Source organism: Notechis scutatus, chromosome 15, assembly GCF_049901735.1.
Source record: "Notechis scutatus isolate UNSWTSFEM ecotype Mainland chromosome 15, rNotScu1.2, whole genome shotgun sequence".
NCBI lineage: Eukaryota > Metazoa > Chordata > Lepidosauria > Squamata > Elapidae > Notechis > Notechis scutatus.
The window spans coordinates 3231141-3250062 of record NC_142023.1 but is presented as its reverse complement, the minus strand read 5'-3'; the positions used below and the strand labels follow the sequence as shown (position 1 = coordinate 3250062).

Here is an 18922-nt window from a genome sequence, read left to right as displayed (position 1 = left end):
GATGGCCAACTTGCCACAGCGTCACCTCACAACGGCCAACTGGCTGCGGGTCAAGAATTACACTAATATCAACGAAAATGGTAGGATAGAATCATTCAAGAAAGGAAGCCAAAAGAGGGACAGAACAAAACGTGAAGGATGACCATGAAAGCAATTTTTATTTTATTTTCAATAATGAAACAGAATGGTTCAATTGTCCCAAGGTAAGGTGGCCGTGGTGTGTTGGCTGCAGCACTTTGGGCAACTTGACCTATTCCCGTCGGGCGGGGGGGGGGTGAGGATACCCTTCGAAAGGACAGTTGCGCCTCACTGGAAGGAGCTTCTTCCAAGATCCTTCTCCCACCCCTGGCACCATCTGGGCCAGAGAGAACAAAGGGCCACTGTGAGATGTGGGGGCCCTCAGGCCAAAGGTTGCCTGCTTCTGTGTGTGTGTGTGTGTGTGTGTGTGTGTGCCCCCCTGTTGTGAGCAATGGCAGGGGTCAAAAGCGAGTTTGTCTCCAGAGAAGGAATGACTTCATCTGGAGCCAAACACTGTGACTCTTTCTTCCCAGGTCCTTGGTGGCGGGTGGGGGCATTGCCCTTGCACGGCTGGGAATGGGGTGGGGGAAAGAATCTGGGGCCCCTCCCAGAGTTTCGGAAAGAGGCAGGCCCCGTGGGATGGAAAGAAACAAGCGGCACTTCACGCTGGCGTCGAAATTTGCTCTGTGGGTGTTTTCTAAGCTTCTAGTCCTCGTGATGAGCGGAGGCCGTGTGGCACCTTAAATCAGGGGTCCCCAAACTTGGCAACTTTTAAGATTTCTAGACGTCAACTCCCAGCATTCTCCAGCCAACTCCCAGCTGGGAGTTGAAGTCCACAAGTCTTAAAAGTTGCCAAGTTTGGGGACCCCTGCCTTAAAATAATGTACCCCCCTTCTTGGCGTTTCCAAAATACACCGCCCCCCTCACTGGTTTGTCTTCCTCCCTCCCCTCGATTCATCACGGTGGAACTCTGGGCCCCATCATCCCCAGAGGGTGCTCGCTGAGCCTCATGGGACTTGCAGTTCCAGCGAATGCAAAGTGTGTCCTTCTGCAGCAAGGCCAAAGAAGTCAGCATTTTATTTTATTTTTTTGTTTTCCTCCAACTTTCTCCTTGGCCCCCTCCCATCGTCACCCAAAATCTCCTGAATACCCACCTTTTCCGAGGGGGGGCGGGAGGGAAATGATGCTTCCCGATTGTGAAGAGAAAAGAAAGCTAAAACAAGACAGTCAACTTGTCCTGGGTCGACCCTAAAAACATAAAAATTCAGCAGCCAGGGCTGTTGGGCGTTTTATTTTTTTTATTATTTTTCTAATTTAATGAAATTCACCAAACAAAATTCAAAAAAAAAAAAGTCACAGAATCCCACCGGTTAATGCTGTTTTAACAGAATAATAGAAGAGTTGGAAGGGACCTTGTGGGTCATCTAGTCCAACCCCCCGCCCAAGCAGGAGACCCTTATCTGTTCTTTTTGGCAGCCTTGCAAAAACTTGGCCAGGCTCTTCCTTATCGGAGCTAATTAGGTGGAAGCAGCCTCTTATCTCCGAAGGAACCGGATTCGTGAACGAAACAGTAAAAGGGTTGTGCTGTTACCTTTGCCTTGTGTTGACTCTCTTGGGACCAGGTTTGGGTCAGAACAGGTTTCTAGTCCTCATTGGGCCAGGACGGGAAGTCAAAAGGTAGCGAAAGAGGAGGAAGAGAGAATTAAAATGCAGCCGTCTCTTCCCCCCCCCCCCCATAGCTTCCAGCTGGCCCTTTGGATGGAGCCACCCCCCCCCCAAAAGAAAAGCTGGCACCCCAAAGCATGAAGGGGGGGAGAAAAATGCTCTCTTTGCATGAGAAAAAAATATCCATAACAATGTCAATCCCACCAGCTTCTAACCAGGATCTGCCCAGATTTCTCTCTAGCTGGTTAATGGCCAGTCAATGGTTTCCTTGTTCCTCTTTTTTTCCCCTCAGTCCCCCTCCCCAAAAAATCCTTTTATAGGGGGTCGGGCACCGTCTCTGTGCCAGTGGGCAGCTTTTATTCTTCGCCCTGGGGAGGGAAAATTTGGTCACTTCTCTTCCAAGCAAAGCGACAAAAAGAAACAAGAAAGATTGCGTAGGTTGTGAGCAAAACAAACCGACTTTTTTAGACTCTGTGTGTATTTGTGTGTGTGTGTGTGTGTGTGTGAGCCCCTCCGGCTCTGCAAAGGTGGAAACTTGGGGACCACAACTCCCAGAATCCCCCAGCCAGCTGGGAGTTGAGCTCCACGACTCTTAAAGGGGCCAAATTAGGCAGACACCCTCCCCCCCACCCAAGGAGATAGTCCTCGACTTAACGACCACCACTGGGCCTCAACTTTCTGTAGTGGAGAAGTTTCTTGAGCGAGTTTTGCCCCGATTTACGACCGTTCTTCCCACGGTTGTTAAACAGTTGGTAAGTGAGTCACCTGGTTATTCAATGAAACTGGCTTCCCCTGGTCATGGTTGTGCTAAGTCAATCGCTTCCTTGCCATGGTTGTTAAATGAATCACTGCAGTTGATAGGTTAGTAACCCGGTGGTCAACTCATAAAACATTTTGTATACACGTTTCATAGTTGACAACAGAAAGAAGGGAGGGGAGTTTCAAAGAGCAGGCGGCAGTGTGGAATCGAAAGTACATTCCATTCATATTTTCTTCAAAGACTGATTAGATGACTGAAGCTTTTGCTGGCGCAAAATCTAATTGGAGAGCATGATTGATGACTCTTGGCTATGGAGGTTTTTTTCGTTGGATGATACACCCACGGGGGTGGGGGGGGAAAAGCAGGATCAAGGGTGACAGTGAACTACGTATCTCAGAGTCAGCTACACCCAGGTTAATGCCGGCATGGTAACTTCTAATAAATCCTGTTTAGTTTTGGGAGCGTGGCTCGAGGCTCATGATTTAATTGGAGTAACTGCCGGAATCCTGACATCCGGTTGTTAAGTGAATCTGGATTCCCCTGGCCATGGTGGTTAAGTGAATCACTTCCTTGCCACAGATGTTAAGTGAATCACTGCAGTTGATAAGTTAGCCACCCGGTCGTTAAGTGAATCTGGCTTTCCCATCGATTTTGCTTGTCTGAAGGTCACAAAAGGGGGATCGATCACATGACCTCCCCCAGGATGCCGTGACCGTCATAAATACGAACCAATTGCCAAGCCTCTCAATTTTGATCACGACCTTGGGGGGATACCGCAACGGTCGTTAAGTGTGAAAAACAGTTGTAAGTCCCTTTTTTTTAACAGCGCCATCGCAACTTTGGCCGCTAAACGAACGGTTCTAAGTCAAGGATTTACCCGTATTGCGTGACCTGGCCATAGATCACCCATGGGGTGAGAAAAATATCTTGTGTACTTTCAGCATCCATGTTCCAGGGAACCAACACAAAAGTTGTGAGAACTTTTGCAAGGAGGGTGTCATTCCCCTGTTGGAATCTGATTCTGAGAGGGAGGTTGAGCAGCTGACAGGGAGTGGGAGTGTGGCTCTGGTGGCTGTGGAGGAAACTGGGAAGGGCACAGTCCGGCTGGACATTCAGCCCAGGCCCATCCCCTCTTCATCCTTGGGCACTCAGGAACGGATAAGGGAGCAACATGGATTATGGGGGAGAAAAGGGCCCTGATTCCCTTCATTAGCGGCAGCTGGGAAAACAGGATAAAAGGGGTGTTTGCGCACAGCATCTTACTGGAAGCAAAGCGTGCATAATCTTTGTTTGTCAAGTCCTATCTGGGTTCTGGCATCCTCCCAACTGTGTGTGTTTCGTTATCTTTTGAGTTCTGCAATTCCTTATCCTGCCCTGTCTCGTTAATTGCTGCAGCTTGTGGTTTGTGTTGGTTTTTATTTATAATCTATATGTACTTTGGGTTCGGACTGAATTTCTTCCCTTTAAAAACTGTTCTTGAGAGAGTTTTTTTTTCTCCAGCCGATGTTAACTGGACATTGGGGGCCAAGTTGGAGGAATTAAAGGGACTTTACCTACTTTTGTGACCTGGTTGCTTTTGTGCCACGCCCTGGGTCATCACAGTGTGTGTGTGTGTGTGAAGGGGCAGCTGGCATGTGTGTGTGTACACAAAACAGTGAGGATTTTCACACTGGCGTCCCAAGCAGTGTGAAGGCTGCGCTCAGCAAATGGCAAGAAAGACAAAATATTTGGGGCATTTGCTCCCTAGGACACACACACACACACACACACACACACACCTCTAAATTGGAGTAAGCAGCTATTTTTGTGCCCCTCTCACCCCAAAGAGGTCTGAATTCCCCCCCCTCCCCAAATCCTTATGGTCAGAATTAATAATCGGTAGTCCTGGACTTACAACACAGTTCATTTAGTGATGGTTTGAAGTTACAACGGCGCTGAAAAAAAGGATGACTTTCACACTTAACGACCATGGCGGCCTTCCCCAGGGTCACGTGATCCAAATTCAGAGACGCCCAGCAACGGGTTCGTACTTACAATGGCCACAGCCAACCCCGGGGGGGACGGGGAAGCCAGATTCACTTAACAACTGGGTGACTGACTTTATCGACTGCAGGGATTCGCTTAAGAGCGGAGGCGGGAAATGTTGTAAAATGGGGCAAAACTCAAGTAACAAGTGTCTCCCTTAACGACAGATGTTTTGGGCTTAACACTTAGCTCACGTCAACGCCCGAACCTTCCCGTTCAGCCAACAGCTTAAACCTCACCGTGTAAACATTGCGGAAAAGTTTCTTAGATTGCAAAAGAAAAAAAGAAAAAATGCATATTATCTTAAGGGGGTGCCCTCTATGCGTGAAACATCACAAGAAGGGAGTCTGCGACGGACAGCTTTCTAATTGCCATCACCCCCAAATCCTGCACCCTGAATATCCCAGAGGAATTGTGCCATCTTGCAAGACGTCGGCCCCCATCTCTTCCATCGAATGCGCTCCATCAAAGTCCCTCCCAGGCTCATGGCCATCCTGCGGCCACAGACAACCCCCTCTGGGGACCCACCCGTGGCATTTTGGGGCTCCCAATCCAGTGGTGGGATTCATCCGGTTCTCACCAGTTCACCAGAATCGGTTGTTAACTTTCTGAGCAGTTTGGCAAACTGGTTGTTGGAAGAAATTATTTGAATCCCATCACTGTCCCAATCCTCAAGCCACGAATTGTAGCTTGTAGATCACTTGGTGGCCATTGTCCCAGCCATAGAGGACTTTCTCCTTGGGGTTGTAGTTGATTTGGGTGGTGAAGGCAAATTCGTTGCGGAAAGGCAGCTCGGGGCGGGCTTCGGTGGCGGTGTGGGTGTCGTAGGCGTAGGACACACGGCCTTCCCTGACGTTGCACTCATCTACGGCGTAAAGTACACCGCAGACCACGAAGCAGTTCCCGTAAGCGTGGCGCCGGAGGCCCGTCTTCCACTGCTTCTGCGTGGAGAGGTCGGCCGGATCCAACTTGCTCACCACGATGACTTCTTGCTGAGAGTAGCCAGAATCCATCGCTGGGTAGATCACCCACAGGCCGCTCTCGTCCACGGCCAAGTCCAGGTTGGAGTGGCCGCGCCACTTCCAGGGCGTGGTGTCCTCATAGACCACGTCGTCCAGGAAGCACCAGGCAGCCACGAAGCGTTGGCGGAGGTCGTATTTGATGAGGTTCCTGGTGAAGGCCCGGTTGTAGTAAAAGGAACCTTGGTACACCACGTGGCCGGTCCCGATCCAGTTGTAGGGGAGCTTGTAGAGGTTGCTCCAACGGCCTGGGAGGAGTGAAAGAGCTCAGGATAAGAAACGCAACAGAATAACAGAGTGGGAAGGGACCTTGTAGGTCATCTACTCCAACCCCCACCCAAGCAGGACACCCTACGCCATTTCTGACCAATGGCAGTCCAGCCTCTCCTTGAAAGCTTCCAGGGATGAAGCTCCCACAACCTCCAAAGGCAACTTCTGTTCCACTGGTTGATTGTTCTCCCTGTCAGAAAATTCCTCCTTATTTCCAGGTTGAATCTCTCCTTGTTCAGTTTCCATCCGTTATTCCTTCTCTGGCCTTCAGGTGTTTTGGGAAATAGCTTGGCAGCCCCTCAAATATTGGAAGACCGCTATCCTGTCTCCCCTGGTCGTTCTCTTCCCTAGACTAGCCAGGCCCAGTTCCTGAAACCGATCATGGTATGTTTTAGCCTCCAGTCCCCTAATCCTCCTGGTTGCTCTTCTCTGCACTTTTTCCAGAGTCTCAACATCTTTTTTGTAATGTGGTGACCAAAACTGGATGCAGTACTCTAGGTGTGGCCTTACTAAGGCTTTATAGAGTGGTATTAGTACATCCTGTGATCTTGATTGTATCCCTCTGTTAATGCAGTTTAGGATTGCATTGGCTTTTTTGGCGGCTGCTGCCCACTGTTGGCTCATGTTTAACTGGGTTGTTTTATGACCGTCATGACTTACAGTCTCCATGACAGTTGTAACTGAAGGACAACCTGTAACCATTAGGATGGAAACTTCGACAGGAATTGAAGGTGAGTTTATGTATTTTGTAAGGAGGGAGAAAAGAAGGAAGGAAGGAAGGAAGGAAGGAAGGAAGGAAGGAAGGAAGGAAGGAAGGAAGGAAGGAAGGAAGGAGACAGAGAGAAGAAAGGAAGGAAAAGAAGAAAAGAGAGAAAAGAGGGAGGGAGAGCAATGGGGAAGGAAGAAAAAAGGGAAAGAAAGACAGAAGGGAGTGAGGGAGAGAATGGAGAAGGAAAATAGGGAAGAAAGGAAGGAAGGAAAGTGAGAGAAAGAAGGGAGTGAGCGAGAGAGCGGGTGGGGAAGGAAGGAAAAAAAGGAAGGAAAGAAAAGAAGGGAGGGAATGGAGAAGGAAGGAAAAAGGCAAGGAAAGAAGAAAAGAAAAAAAGGAAAGGACAGGCTCCCTTGCCCAATTATTCCTTTTATTCATTCAACACCCTCTTGGTGTGGAACGATTTTTAAAAGTGCAGGTTCTCCCTAAAGCCGTTGAGCCTCACAGCCTGCTTAGAAAAATCTGTTTCCCAACCAAAATAATTGTTTGTGCAAGTCACCCGGTCCGCGTTTCTTAAATTCCAGTGGGAGCTGTAAGCAGACTTATTTACAAAAGTTGGCATTAACAAAACAAAAAAAATTAAAATTAAAAAGGCATTTTAAAGTGCAGGACTTTAATTCAGCCCCCACAAAGGAGAAGAGCTTTCTTAGCTGCACGCTCCACAATCTCCGATGGCCATCTTTTCCATAAGTTTGCTGCGGGGTTGTTTTTCACCATGCATGGAAAAGTCCGTAGGCCAAGGAGCTGGCCAGGAACCAGCTCAGGGAAAGGGCAGCCAGGAAAGCCCGAGAGTTCTGACAGGGAGGGTTGGGTTTTGTTTTGGAGAATTCACTTGGCTTGCAAATGGTGAGAATCATCCACGCAGGAGAAGCATCGGGGGAAATGAGAAAGCAGAAGAAAAGAAGGAAGCGGTAGCTATGGAAATGAGGGAGGAGGGAGGGAGGAAGGAAGGAGATGTGAACGAGTGGAAGGAAAGAAGGAAGGAAGAAGGAAGGAAATGAGAATGAGGAAGGAAGGAGATGAGAATGAGAGGAAGGAAGGAAGGAAATGAGAATGAGAGGAAGGAAAGAAGGAAGGAAGAAGGAAGGAAGGAGAATGAGAGGAAGGAAGAAGGAAGGAAGAAGGAAGGAAATGAGAATGAGAGGAAGGAAGGAAGGAGATGAGAATGAGAGGAAGGAAAGAAGGAAGGAAGAAGGAAGGAAATGAGAATGAGAGGAAGGAAGGAAGGAAGAAGGAAGGAGATGAGAATGAGAGGAAGGAAGGAAGGAAATGAGAATGAGAGGAAGGAAAGAAGGAAGGAAGAAGGAAGGAAATGAGAATGAGAGGAAGGAAGGAAGGAAGGAAGGAAGGAAGGAAGGAAGGAAGGAAGGAAGGAAGAAGGAAGGAGATGAGAATGAGAGGAAGGAAGAAGGAAGGAGATGAAAATGAGAGGAAGGAAGGAAGGAAGGAAAGAAGGAAGGAAGGAGATGAGAATGAGAGGAAGGAAAGAAGGAAGGAAGAAGGAAGGAAGGAGATGAGAATGAGAAGGAAGGAGATGGGAACGAGAGGAAGGGAAGAAGGAAGGAGATGAGAATGAGAGGAAGGAAGAAATGGAGATGAGAATGAAAGGAATGAAGAAGGAAGGAGATGAGAATGAGAGGAAGGAAATGAGAATGAGAGGAAGGAAGGAAGGAAGGAAGGAAGAAGGAAATGAGAATGAGGAAGGAAGGAGATGGGAATGAGAAGAAGGAAGGAGATGAGAACTAGAGGAAGGAAAGGAAAGGAAAGGAGGAAGGAATGGAACAAAGCCAACAAAGGAAAAAGAAACCAAGGAAATCCACTTTTCTATTTATGAGTATATATTTGGCCCAGGAATTCTGCAAAGTTTGAATCGAGTTCCATGTTTGGGAAGGCCTTTTCAGCCTCCCTTCATCCCGATGGTTACAAACTAGAGCCACAATATACAAAAGTACCGTGGTTTCTTCAGCCAGCCCCATTCCACAAACCGTGATCAGTCCGCGGACTCCACCAGTCTCCCCAGGGATGTGGCAGCCCCCTCCTCCCGCTGGCCCTCCCCGCTCTTCCTCACCTTGCTTGAAATTCTCCAAATTGCGGAATTCCAGCAGGCTGTTCCCGTAATAGTAGTTGGCCACGTAGATCCGCTCATCGGAGGCCGCGGGGTCCTTCATCCAGGCGCCTTCATTCCGACCGTAGCTGTGCTGCGTCTGGGGGGGCTCCACGGCCTTCAGGGTCCCCTCGCACGAGGCCTCGTGGGCTGCGGGTCCAACGCAGAGGATGGAAAGGGCTGGGAACACCCTACCACCACCACCCCACGGTGCCACGTTGGCCAGCTCTGTCCCAGTGACCTCCTGAAGGAGACCCCAGGGGTGGGATTCTACTAGTTCAGCATGGTTCGAGTGAACCGGTTCACTCCAAAGATCGAGATATTTTTTCCTCCACCTATCAGCTGTTTTCCGACGATCAGCTGTTGCCGCTTTAGATTAGCTAGAAAGCAGAAAATTGTCGGATTTCTTGCTTTCTTGGCTAATCTAAATCGCGCAGCACAGCTGATTCCCCCCCCCTCGCTGTTGCACTGCTTCGCTTAGCAGACCTCCTTGAGGCCCCGAAGGCAAAAAACGGGGTGCAGGGGGGAGCAGCGTAGTCCTCCGTACCCCGTATTTGCACCCAGGAGCAAAAAACAAAACAAAACCATGCCCACCCAGTCACACGACTACATGGCCACGCCCACAGAACTGGTAGTTTAAATATTTGCATCCCAGCCCTGGGAGATCCCCAACCCAACCCCCCCTCCAGTGGAGGCAGGATTCACACGTACCGTGGCTGGGCGGGGGAAGGATCTTGGGGATGTGGCCAGGTCTCCCGGAGAGCAGAGGAGGGCTAGGCCGACTTTGGAGCGTGGCGCCGATTCTCATCGTGGGGGCCACGGAGGTTGCGTTGGCAGGGGAAGCCGTAGAGGGAATTTCTCCTGCCCTGGGGAGGGTCTCTTGGTGCACCAGTTCGAGTCCAGCTTTCTTCTTGGGGTTTTCTGCGGGAAAGGAACCTCCTTAGCGAGCCCAAAGCTGGGGATTATTCCCACGAATGGTAACTCTCGACTTACAACCTTGTTCAACGCTTACAATCATCCTCTTTTAACGACTCCATAATCTCTTGTGGGGTGGAGCCTGGGCAACTGAATGGAGTTGAGGGTTTACTGGCCGGATGCCCTTCCTTGTTGCCAGTACGGAGTTTTCGTTCAGCAGACATATTCTCATCATGCCCAGAGAGAGAAATATCTGCCTCTAGGATCGAACTCACAGCCTCCTGATTATGAGGCGAGATCTCCACCTCCACCACACCACTCATCGACGCTACTCACCATGGCTGCTGGCCACCCCCTCTGCCTCTGCTTGGTGTCCAGCTTTGTAGTACACGTGGCTCCAGATGAGAGTCTGCTGTCCAGAGGAATTGGATTTGGAAGTTGGCAACGGGAGACCCATCTTGCCCTTGGCGCTTTCTTTCCTCGGTTTTTCTGCCTTCTCCTTGAGAATTCGGGGGGTCTCTTTGTCCCCCAGACTTTTCCGAGGACCGGCGTATTTCCGGACGCTCTCCTGATGCCCCGCAGTGTCCTAAAAAGGGGAGAGAAAACACAACAGCCCTGCAGAGACGCACGGTGGAAGTTTTAACACTCTTAGGACCTGTGCCTTAAATCCATTTCGGCTGGAAACCGACCTGCCACGAAAGGACAAAGCGAAGAGGAGGGAAGAGGGAAAAGGTGCAAACCTGGGGTGGGATTTTACCGGTTCGGACCGGTTCTATAGAACCGGTTGTTATGATTCTGCGCAGTTCGGAGAACTGGCAAATTGTGCCCCTTGAGAATAAACCGGAAGAAAGAAACAGGGATTGGCGATAAATGGATCCAGACATTAAGGGAGATGGGACCGGCGGATTCCAGCCGGAACGACGGAGGACTAACCTGCGCTTTGTGTTCCAGACTTGTGACGGCCGCATCTTTCTGCAGCAGCTGATGCTCCAGGTTCGAAAGCTCCTTCTTGAGGCCCACCACCATGTCCGAGTAGTTCTCGTAGCGCTTCATCTGGTCGCTCAAGTGCATGACGGTCTCCTTCACTACGTTGCTGTCGCGGCTCAGGTTGGTTCTGACCGTCTGGGGTGGTGGGGGGAGAAGGGATCGAGTGTGTATGTGAGACAAGATCAACCTACTGCATTTGACTTGGTTAACCAACTTTCCTGCCTTTCCAGACCCTTCCCTTTTTTCTTGAGCAGCCCCGGAAGCCCAGAGGCCATATAGTCCAGCCCTGCTGAGGAAGCCCCCTCTAAGCCAGTATGGTCTGCTCGAGGAGACCCATCACAGGTAACCTCATCATGTTGAGGTTCTGCTGCAGAGGTGGGTCTTCAGCCGGTTCGGACCAGTTCTGGAGAACCAGTAGTGGAAATTTTGATTAGTTTGGAGAACCGGCCCATCCCACCTCTGAGTGGCCCCGCCAACCCCACCTCTTCTCTGCCTCCCATTGAGTCCCAGTTGATCGGCTGGGTTTCCTGTGGTTGCCCTGCACAGGAGAATGGAGCTGGAAAGCAGGTTAGTGGGGAGGAAAGGGAAGGGGGATTTTGCAGTATATCCTTCCCCTGCCATGCCCACCATGCCACGCTCCACAGAACGGAAGTCAAATATATTTGAACCCCACCACTCTTCTGCTGCTCCTACCAGCCTTTAACCAGGATCTCATTATCGTTTCATTATGGCTTCAATTCGGCGGCCACTCATCCGGACCGAAGAAAAGACATGATGTGATGTCGTCCTGGCTTTCTCCAGTAGAACAACATCTCCAGGGCGGGAAGAGACCCCTCCTCACTCCATCTTCTCTCAATCCACCCAGTTCCTGCTAAAAGGAGGAGGAACGAAACGCCCACCCCCACCCTGGGGAAAACCCCAAAGAAGTTGGAGCTCACCTCTTCCAAGGTGTTTATCTGCTCCACCACCTGCTTGATGTAGGAATGGACCGTCATCAAGCCCATGCTGTACAGGGCCCCTTCCAGCAGGTCGGTGATGGACTGCAGCTGCAGGGAAGCGGGGAGGAGCGGTTAAGGCACCAGGCTAGAAACGGGAGACCAGGAGTTCTAGTCCTGCCTTAGCCATGAAAGCCGGCTGGGTGACTTTGGGCCAATCACCAGGAGACGGTGAGTTCTAGTTCTGCCTTAGGCATGAAAGCCAGCTGGGTGACTTTGGTCCAATCACCAGGAGACAGTGAGTTCTAGTCCCGCCTTAGGCATGAAAGCCGGCTGGGTGACTTTGGTCCAATCACCAGGAGACGGTGAGTTCTAGTCCGCCTTAGGCATGAAAGCCGGCTGGGTGACTTTGGTCCAATCACCAGGAGACGGTGAGTTCTAGTCCCGCCTTAGGCATGAAAGCCGGCTGGGTGACTTTGGTCCAATCACCAGGAGACGGTGAGTTCTAGTCCCGCCTTAGGCATGAAAGCCGGCTGGGTGACTTTGGTCCAATCACCAGGAGACGGTGAGTTCTAGTCCCGCCTTAGGCATGAAAGCCGGCTGGGTGACTTTGGGCCAATCACCAGGAGACAGTGAGTTCTAGTCCCGCTTTAGGCATGAAAGCCGGCTGGGTGACTTTGGTCCAATCACCAGGAGACGGTGAGTTCTAGTTCAGTCTTAGGCATGAAAGCCGGCTGGGTGACTTTGGGCCAATCACCAGGAGACGGTGGGTTCTGGTCCCGCCTTAGGCATATGAAAGCTGGTTGGGTGACTTTGGGTCCAATCACCAGGAGACGGTGAGTTCTAGTTCAGCCTTAGGCATGAAAGCCGGCTGGGTGACTTTGGTCCAATCACCAGGAGACGGTGAGTTCTAGTCCCGCCTTAGGCATGAAAGCCGGCTGGGTGACTTTGGGCCAATCACCAGGAGACGGTGAGTTCTAGTCCCGCCTTAGGCATGAAAGCCGGCTGGGTGACTTTGGGCCAATCACCAGGAGACGGTGAGTTCTAGTCCCGCCTTAGGCATGAAAGCCGGCTGGGTGACTTTGGGCCAATCACCAGGAGACGGTGAGTTCTAGTCCCGCCTTAGGCATGAAAGCCGGCTGGGTGACTTTGGGCCAATCACCAGGAGACGGTGAGTTCTAGTCCCGCCTTAGGCATGAAAGCCGGCTGGGTGACTTTGGGCCAATCACCAGGAGACGGTGAGTTCTAGTCCCGCCTTAGGCATGAAAGCCGGCTGGGTGACTTTGGGCCAATCACCAGGAGACGGTGAGTTCTAGTCCCGCCTTAGGCATGAAAGCCGGCTGGGTGACTTTGGGCCAATCACCAGGAGACGGTGAGTTCTAGTCCCGCCTTAGGCATGAAAGCCGGCTGGGTGACTTTGGTCCAATCACCAGGAGACGGTGAGTTCTAGTCCCGCCTTAGGCATGAAAGCCGGCTGGGTGACTTTGGGCCCATCACCAGGAGACGGTGAGTTCTAGTTCAGCCTTAGGCATGAAAGCCGGCTGGGTGACTTTGGGCCCATCACCAGGAGACGGTGAGTTCTAGTTCTGCCTTAGGCATGAAAGCCGGCTGGGTGACTTTGGGCCAATCACCAGGAGGCGGTGAGTTCTAGTCCCGCCTTAGGCATGAAAGCCGGCTGGGTGACTTTGGGCCAATCACCAGGAGACGGTGAGTTCTAGTCCCGCCTTAGGCATGAAAGCCGGCTGGGTGACTTTGGTCCAATCACCAGGAGACGGTGAGTTCTAGTCCGCCTTAGGCATGAAAGCCGGCTGGGTGACTTTGGTCCAATCACCAGGAGACGGTGAGTTCTAGTCCCGCCTTAGGCATGAAAGCGGCTGGGTGACTTTGGGCCCATCACCAGGAGACGGTGAGTTCTAGTTCAGCCTTAGGCATGAAATCCGGCTGGGTGACTTTGGTCCAATCACCAGGAGACGGTGAGTTCTAGTCCTGCCTTAGGCATGAAAGCCGGCTGGGTGACTTTGGGCCCGTCATTCTTTCAGCCCAGCCCACTTCACAGGGTCGTTGTTGCGGTGAAAATCGGTGAAGGAAGGCATGTTGGATATGTTTGCTGCCTTCCTTGTAAAAATAATAATAGCCGGGGTAGAAATGAGTAAATACGGTAAATAAATTACATTCCAAGCCCCAAGGACCCATTTCTCTCGTTGCTTTTCTCTTCCAGTGTACCCTGAAGTCTGCTCAGAGCATCCCCAGGGAATTTAGGACATTGGGGGGGGGTGTCTCAAGTTGGCCTGGGGGACGGGCATGGAGACCCTTGAAATGAAGCCCCTCCTCAGCCGCTGAAACCAAATCGTCCCTTTTTGAACCCCTTTCTTTCAGTCCTGCTGCCTTCTGCCCAAAATGGGCAGAACCTGAACGCCACCAAAGGCTCCATTCAGCCTGGGGGGGAAGGAGTGGGGAGGGTCTCGCACCATCTTTGGAGTTGCATCTGCAGGGAGGGTCCTCCACCCCCTCCCGGCCCCCTCCCTTACCTTGCGGAGTTCCGGGGCTTCCTTCTTCAGCCTCTCCGCCTTCCACTCGTCCTCACAGGGGTTGAGCGAGGCTGGCGGGGCGGCGCAGGAGCAGCGGCAGTCGCCTCCCGAGCTGATGGTCTCCACGGTGTAGAAGTCCTCCCCTCTCCTGCCGCCGCCTCCCTGGAGACGGGCGCAGGCGGCTTGGCTAAGGGGGCGCAGGATGCATTTGCAGCGGCAGTTGGAGCCTTCGGAGGTCATGCGAACCTGCTCTGGGTCTCCGAAGGGCTGCAAGGGGGTAGAAAACACAGTGGTGGGATTCAGCCGGTTCGCACCGGTTCACGCGAACCGGGTGTTAACTTTACATCTGCTTCGGCGAACCAGTACTTGAACCAACGGACTGGCCCCGCCCATCCTGCCCCTCCCCTCCCCGGAGTCTCCAGGCGGCCTATTTTGAGTCCACATGGAGGGTCTCGGTAGACTGGGCTTGCATCCTGTCAGTGTGTGAGAGAGTTGAGGGCTGTTTGGAAACTGAAAGAGTATTCGATGTGTGAGCAAGAAGGAGACAGCAAGGAGCCTGGGCGTGGCTTAGCTCAACTGTTCTGTACTGAAGCTGCTTGGTGCTCTGAAACTAAAATTGAAACTCCTCTCCTCTGCTTGTGTTTTGACTTTGGAAGAGATTTCTTTTCAGTTGGGGAGGGGGAGTAGAACTCCTTAGCATCAGAGCGTGTTAATAATCATCATAATATAACAAAATACGAATGCTCTGATGGTCATTTTGAAAGATCCTTTCTTAGTGAGCCCCTAGAAGCCAAGAGGAAGATACGTGCCCACGCAGGCGAGCTGTTCCCTCCATTAATTCTCCCTGTCAGGAAATTCCTTTTCTTTGATTTAAAAGTCCCAAGTATCTCCGTAAGAAAAACGCAGCTTGTTTGCACCACGGTGGATGTGAAGTACACTAGGGGTGTGTGTGAGGAATGCTAGCATGTGGGTGTGGGTGTGTCCTGGGCCCACTTCCCCTCGGGGCACCCCAAAGGGCATCGCTCATAGCATAAATATGTCGGAGGCCAGGTTAGTGTGCCAAGCCAAGATGCTTGTAGTTGCACCCAGCTCCTTTTCTATTCTAAGTAGAGATGGGAGAGAAGGAGGCACAGAAAAGCCATTATCTCTTGCACAGGACTCCAGTTGGAATTCTGTATCCAGGTTTGGTCACCACACTATCAAAAAAGAGGTTGAGACTCTAGAAAAAGTACAGAGAAGAGCAACCAGGATGATGAGGGGACTGGAGGCTAAAACATACGAAGAACGGTTGCAGGAACTGGGCCTGGCTAGTCTAGGGAAGAGAAGGACCAGGGGGGACAGGAGAGCAGCCTTCCAATATTTGAGGGGCTGCCCCAGAGAGGAGGAAGGGGTCAAGCTGTTTTCCAAGGCACCCAAAGACCAGACAAGGAATAATGGATGGAAACTGACCAAGGAGAGATTCAACCTGGAAATAAGGAGAAACTTTCTGACAGTGAGAACCATCAACCGACAGAACAGAAGTTTCCTTCAGAAGTTGTGGGAGCTTCATCCCTGGAAGCTTTCAAGTAGAGACTGGATTGCCATCTGTCAGAAATGGAGTAGGGTCTCATGCTTGGGCAGGGGGGAGGGTTGGATTGCATGACCTCCAAGGTCCCTTCCAACTCTGTTAATCCGTTAAAGGTTTTAGGAGGAGGGTTTGAGTGCAGGTGGGTGTGCTGGTTTCACTTTGCAAGAGGTGGGGGGTATAAAGGCTGCTTGGAGCAGGGAGGGGACATAATGTTTGTTTTTTGGGGGGGGGCACACCAGTCAATCCCCTCTTCCAGGCATTTTAATTGGTCCCTTGGAAGTCATGGGGATGAGTCAGCCTTATTGAATGGAAAAAGATGGGGGAGGCGATCCGGCCACAGATGATCCAGGCTGTACTGAGGGCTGGTGATAGATAGATAGATAGATAGATAGATAGATAGATAGATAGATAGATAGATAGATAGATAGATAATAGGTAAGCAGGTAGGTAGATCGATAGATGATAAATAGATGATAGATAGATGATAGATAGATAGATAGATAGATAGATAGATAGATAGATAGATAGATAGATAGATAGATAGATAGATAGATATAGATAGACAGATATGATAGATAGATAGATAGATAGATAGATAGATAGATAGATATAGATAGATAGACAGACAGACATGATAGATAGATAGATAGATAGATAGATAGATAGATAGATAGATAGATAGATAGACAGATATGATAGATAGATAGATAGATAGATAGATAGATATAGATAGATAGACAGACAGATAGATAGATAGATAGATAGATAGATAGATAGATAGATAATAGATAGATAGATAGATAGATAGATAGATAGATAGATAGATAGATAGATAGATAGATAGATGATATAGACAATTCGTTCACCAAAGAAGAAAAAAAACCTTTTCGGTGGATGTTGGTGACTTCGAGCCAGGGCTCAATAAATCAATAAAAGCATCTATACGTTCCCTCCACCTTCCTCTGGAAGTGTAACTCAGGCTATTTTGTTACTTATTTATTTATATATTATTGTATTATATATGTAAAAGCGAAAGACCACATCATCACAATATATGCAGAACCGTAAAGCCTACCAACTTGAAACTTGGCACCTATGTTTCTCTTGGCTTCTAGAGGCTCACCAAGAAAGGATTTTTCGAAATGACCATCAGAGCATTAGTATTTTCTATATTATTATTATTATTATTATTATTATTATTATTATTATTATTATTATTATTATTATTATTATTATTATTATTATGCTCTGATGCTAAGGAGTTCTACTCCCCCTCCCCACCTGAAAAGAACTCTGTTCCAAATGCAAAACACAAGCAGAGGAGTTTCACTTTTACTTTCACAGCAGCAACCAGCTTTAGTACAGAACAGTTGAGCTAAGCCACACCCAGGCTCCTTGCTGTCTCCTTGCTCACACAGCAAATACTGCTTCAGTTTCCATACACCCCTCAATGCTCACACACACTGACAGGACGCTAGCCAGATGAATACCGATGGATGCTGGTAGGCAGAGGCAGAATTTCCCCCCCCTTATTTTCCTCCCCAAAAACTAAGCCCGACCACATAGTTTTGTAGCGAAGCACGGGTATCCAGCTAGTCCTACATGTTTTTCAACCCAAAAGGGAATGATGGATTCGCCTCCACAAGCAGTGGTGCGGTCTTCCAGGCCAAACCCCGAAATCTGGAAAGGAAGGAGCCCTCTGCACATGTTCAGAGGCAGCCACGATCCGGAAAGGGAGAGGTGGATTCACAGAGGGCCGAAAGCACAACTGACGAGCAAAAAAAAAAATACCTCTCTTTCCTTTCCAGCAAAAGTCACTTTTTCCAAATCTGCCTTAAGTTAAAAAATAAAAAAGTGACTTTTCACCCTCTCTCTTTAATTGTCTTTTCTTCTAGCTTCTCCAGCCCTTAATTGGTAGGAAGAGATCACCCCCCCACACACTTCCAGCGGCTTTTGTTCCCCCAAAGCTAAAGAGATCGGTGGATCTCTCTCTTCTCTGCCCCAAGGGACGCTCCGGCACCCTGAGACACTCCAGCCCACCCCCCCTCTGCTAAACCATGATTCCCGGTTTGCAGAAAGCGAAGCTTCCATACGATGCATTTTACAGAAATATCGCACCATTATTATTATTATTATTATTATTATTATTATTATTATTATTATTATTATTATTATTATTATTATTATTATTTATATATACATATTATATATATATATATATAAAACACAGAAGCCTTCAAACCAGACTTTTAATAATTATTAAACGTCTGGTTTGAAGGCTTCTGTGTTTTGAACAGCGTGATCTTTAAAAGTCGGGTCAATCAAACCAAAAGGAAAGTGACCGCGTCGCATGATCGCCCGAGAAGGCAAACGGGGCGAGTCTCTGGGCTTGGGGGAGTTGGGGGGGGTCCTTTCCGCCCCCCACCTCACAAGCAGCGTCGCGCCACCCCACCCCATCCCCGGGGGTGTCCTCCGGAAGCTTTAAACATCGAATCACAAGAGTTGGAAGGGACCTTAGAGGTCATCTAGTCCAACCCTCCCCCCCGCTCGAGCAGGAGAGGCTTCGGGCTGGCGACAGCCAAAGTCCAGGAGGGAGCATCGGGGTGGGGGGGCAGTTTCCCCGGTTTTGTGCCCACCCACCCCAACTCCCGGTGGGGGGGGAGGGGCTCCTTACCTTCTTCCCCGTCCCCTGCACCGGGACGGAGGAGCAGAGCAGCTGGAGGAGAAGCGCGGCGATCCAGCCTGCCAGGCGCCCCCGACTCCTCGGGGCACCCATGGTGAACCCCCCAGTTTGGGGATGCGCAACGCCGGGCGAGGACCCTCCGCCAACCGAGCGCGCCGGGCTCCGTCTGCTGAGCGGGGAGGCAGGGAAGGAGGGTCCTTCCATTCGGGTGCCCCCGCCTCTGGGCTGAGCCGGAGGGCGCCGCCCGCTCTCCCCCTTTCGCCTCGCCAGCGCAGGATCTGGCTGAATGAAACCCCCCTCCCCACATCCACCCACCCAGATTTAACGGAGTTGGAAGGAACCCTGGAGGTCATCTAGCCCAACCCCGTGCCCAAGCAAAAGAGCCTGAACCAAGGACGGGGCAAGCCCCCCTCCCCTTTCTTGGACTGATGGACGGACAGACAGAGCCTTCTGCAGCTCTTCTGGAGCCAGCGCCAAATAGTGCTCAGGGGTGGATTAAATGCCCTCACTGGTGCCCTGAGCACTGACAAATCTTGGTGCCCCCTACCCCCACTCCTTTGTACATAAGGTACAAACAGAGCCAAGCTTAGGCGGCAGACACGTTTTTGTGGTGCCCCCTTCGGCCCTGGTGCCCTAAGGACGGGCTGAGTCGGCTTAATGGTTTAATACGACCACCG

General features: G+C 50.5%; 1 protein-coding gene across 1 annotated transcript; it reads right to left on the bottom strand.

Moving 5' to 3' along the window:
- Positions 1 to 1281: 1281 nt before the first annotated feature.
- Positions 1282 to 18414, bottom strand: OLFML2A (olfactomedin like 2A). Its single transcript, XM_087944050.1, has 8 exons — positions 18237 to 18414; positions 13996 to 14262; positions 11471 to 11578; positions 10479 to 10667; positions 9882 to 10131; positions 9342 to 9551; positions 8595 to 8780; positions 1282 to 5735 (listed from the first exon to the last, which is right to left on the bottom strand). The coding sequence occupies exons 1-8, from the start codon at positions 18336 to 18338 to the stop codon at positions 5140 to 5142; spliced, it is 1908 nt and encodes a 635-aa protein (XP_087800176.1). The 5' UTR covers positions 18339 to 18414; the 3' UTR covers positions 1282 to 5139.
- Between the last annotated feature and the right edge of the window lie 508 nt (positions 18415 to 18922).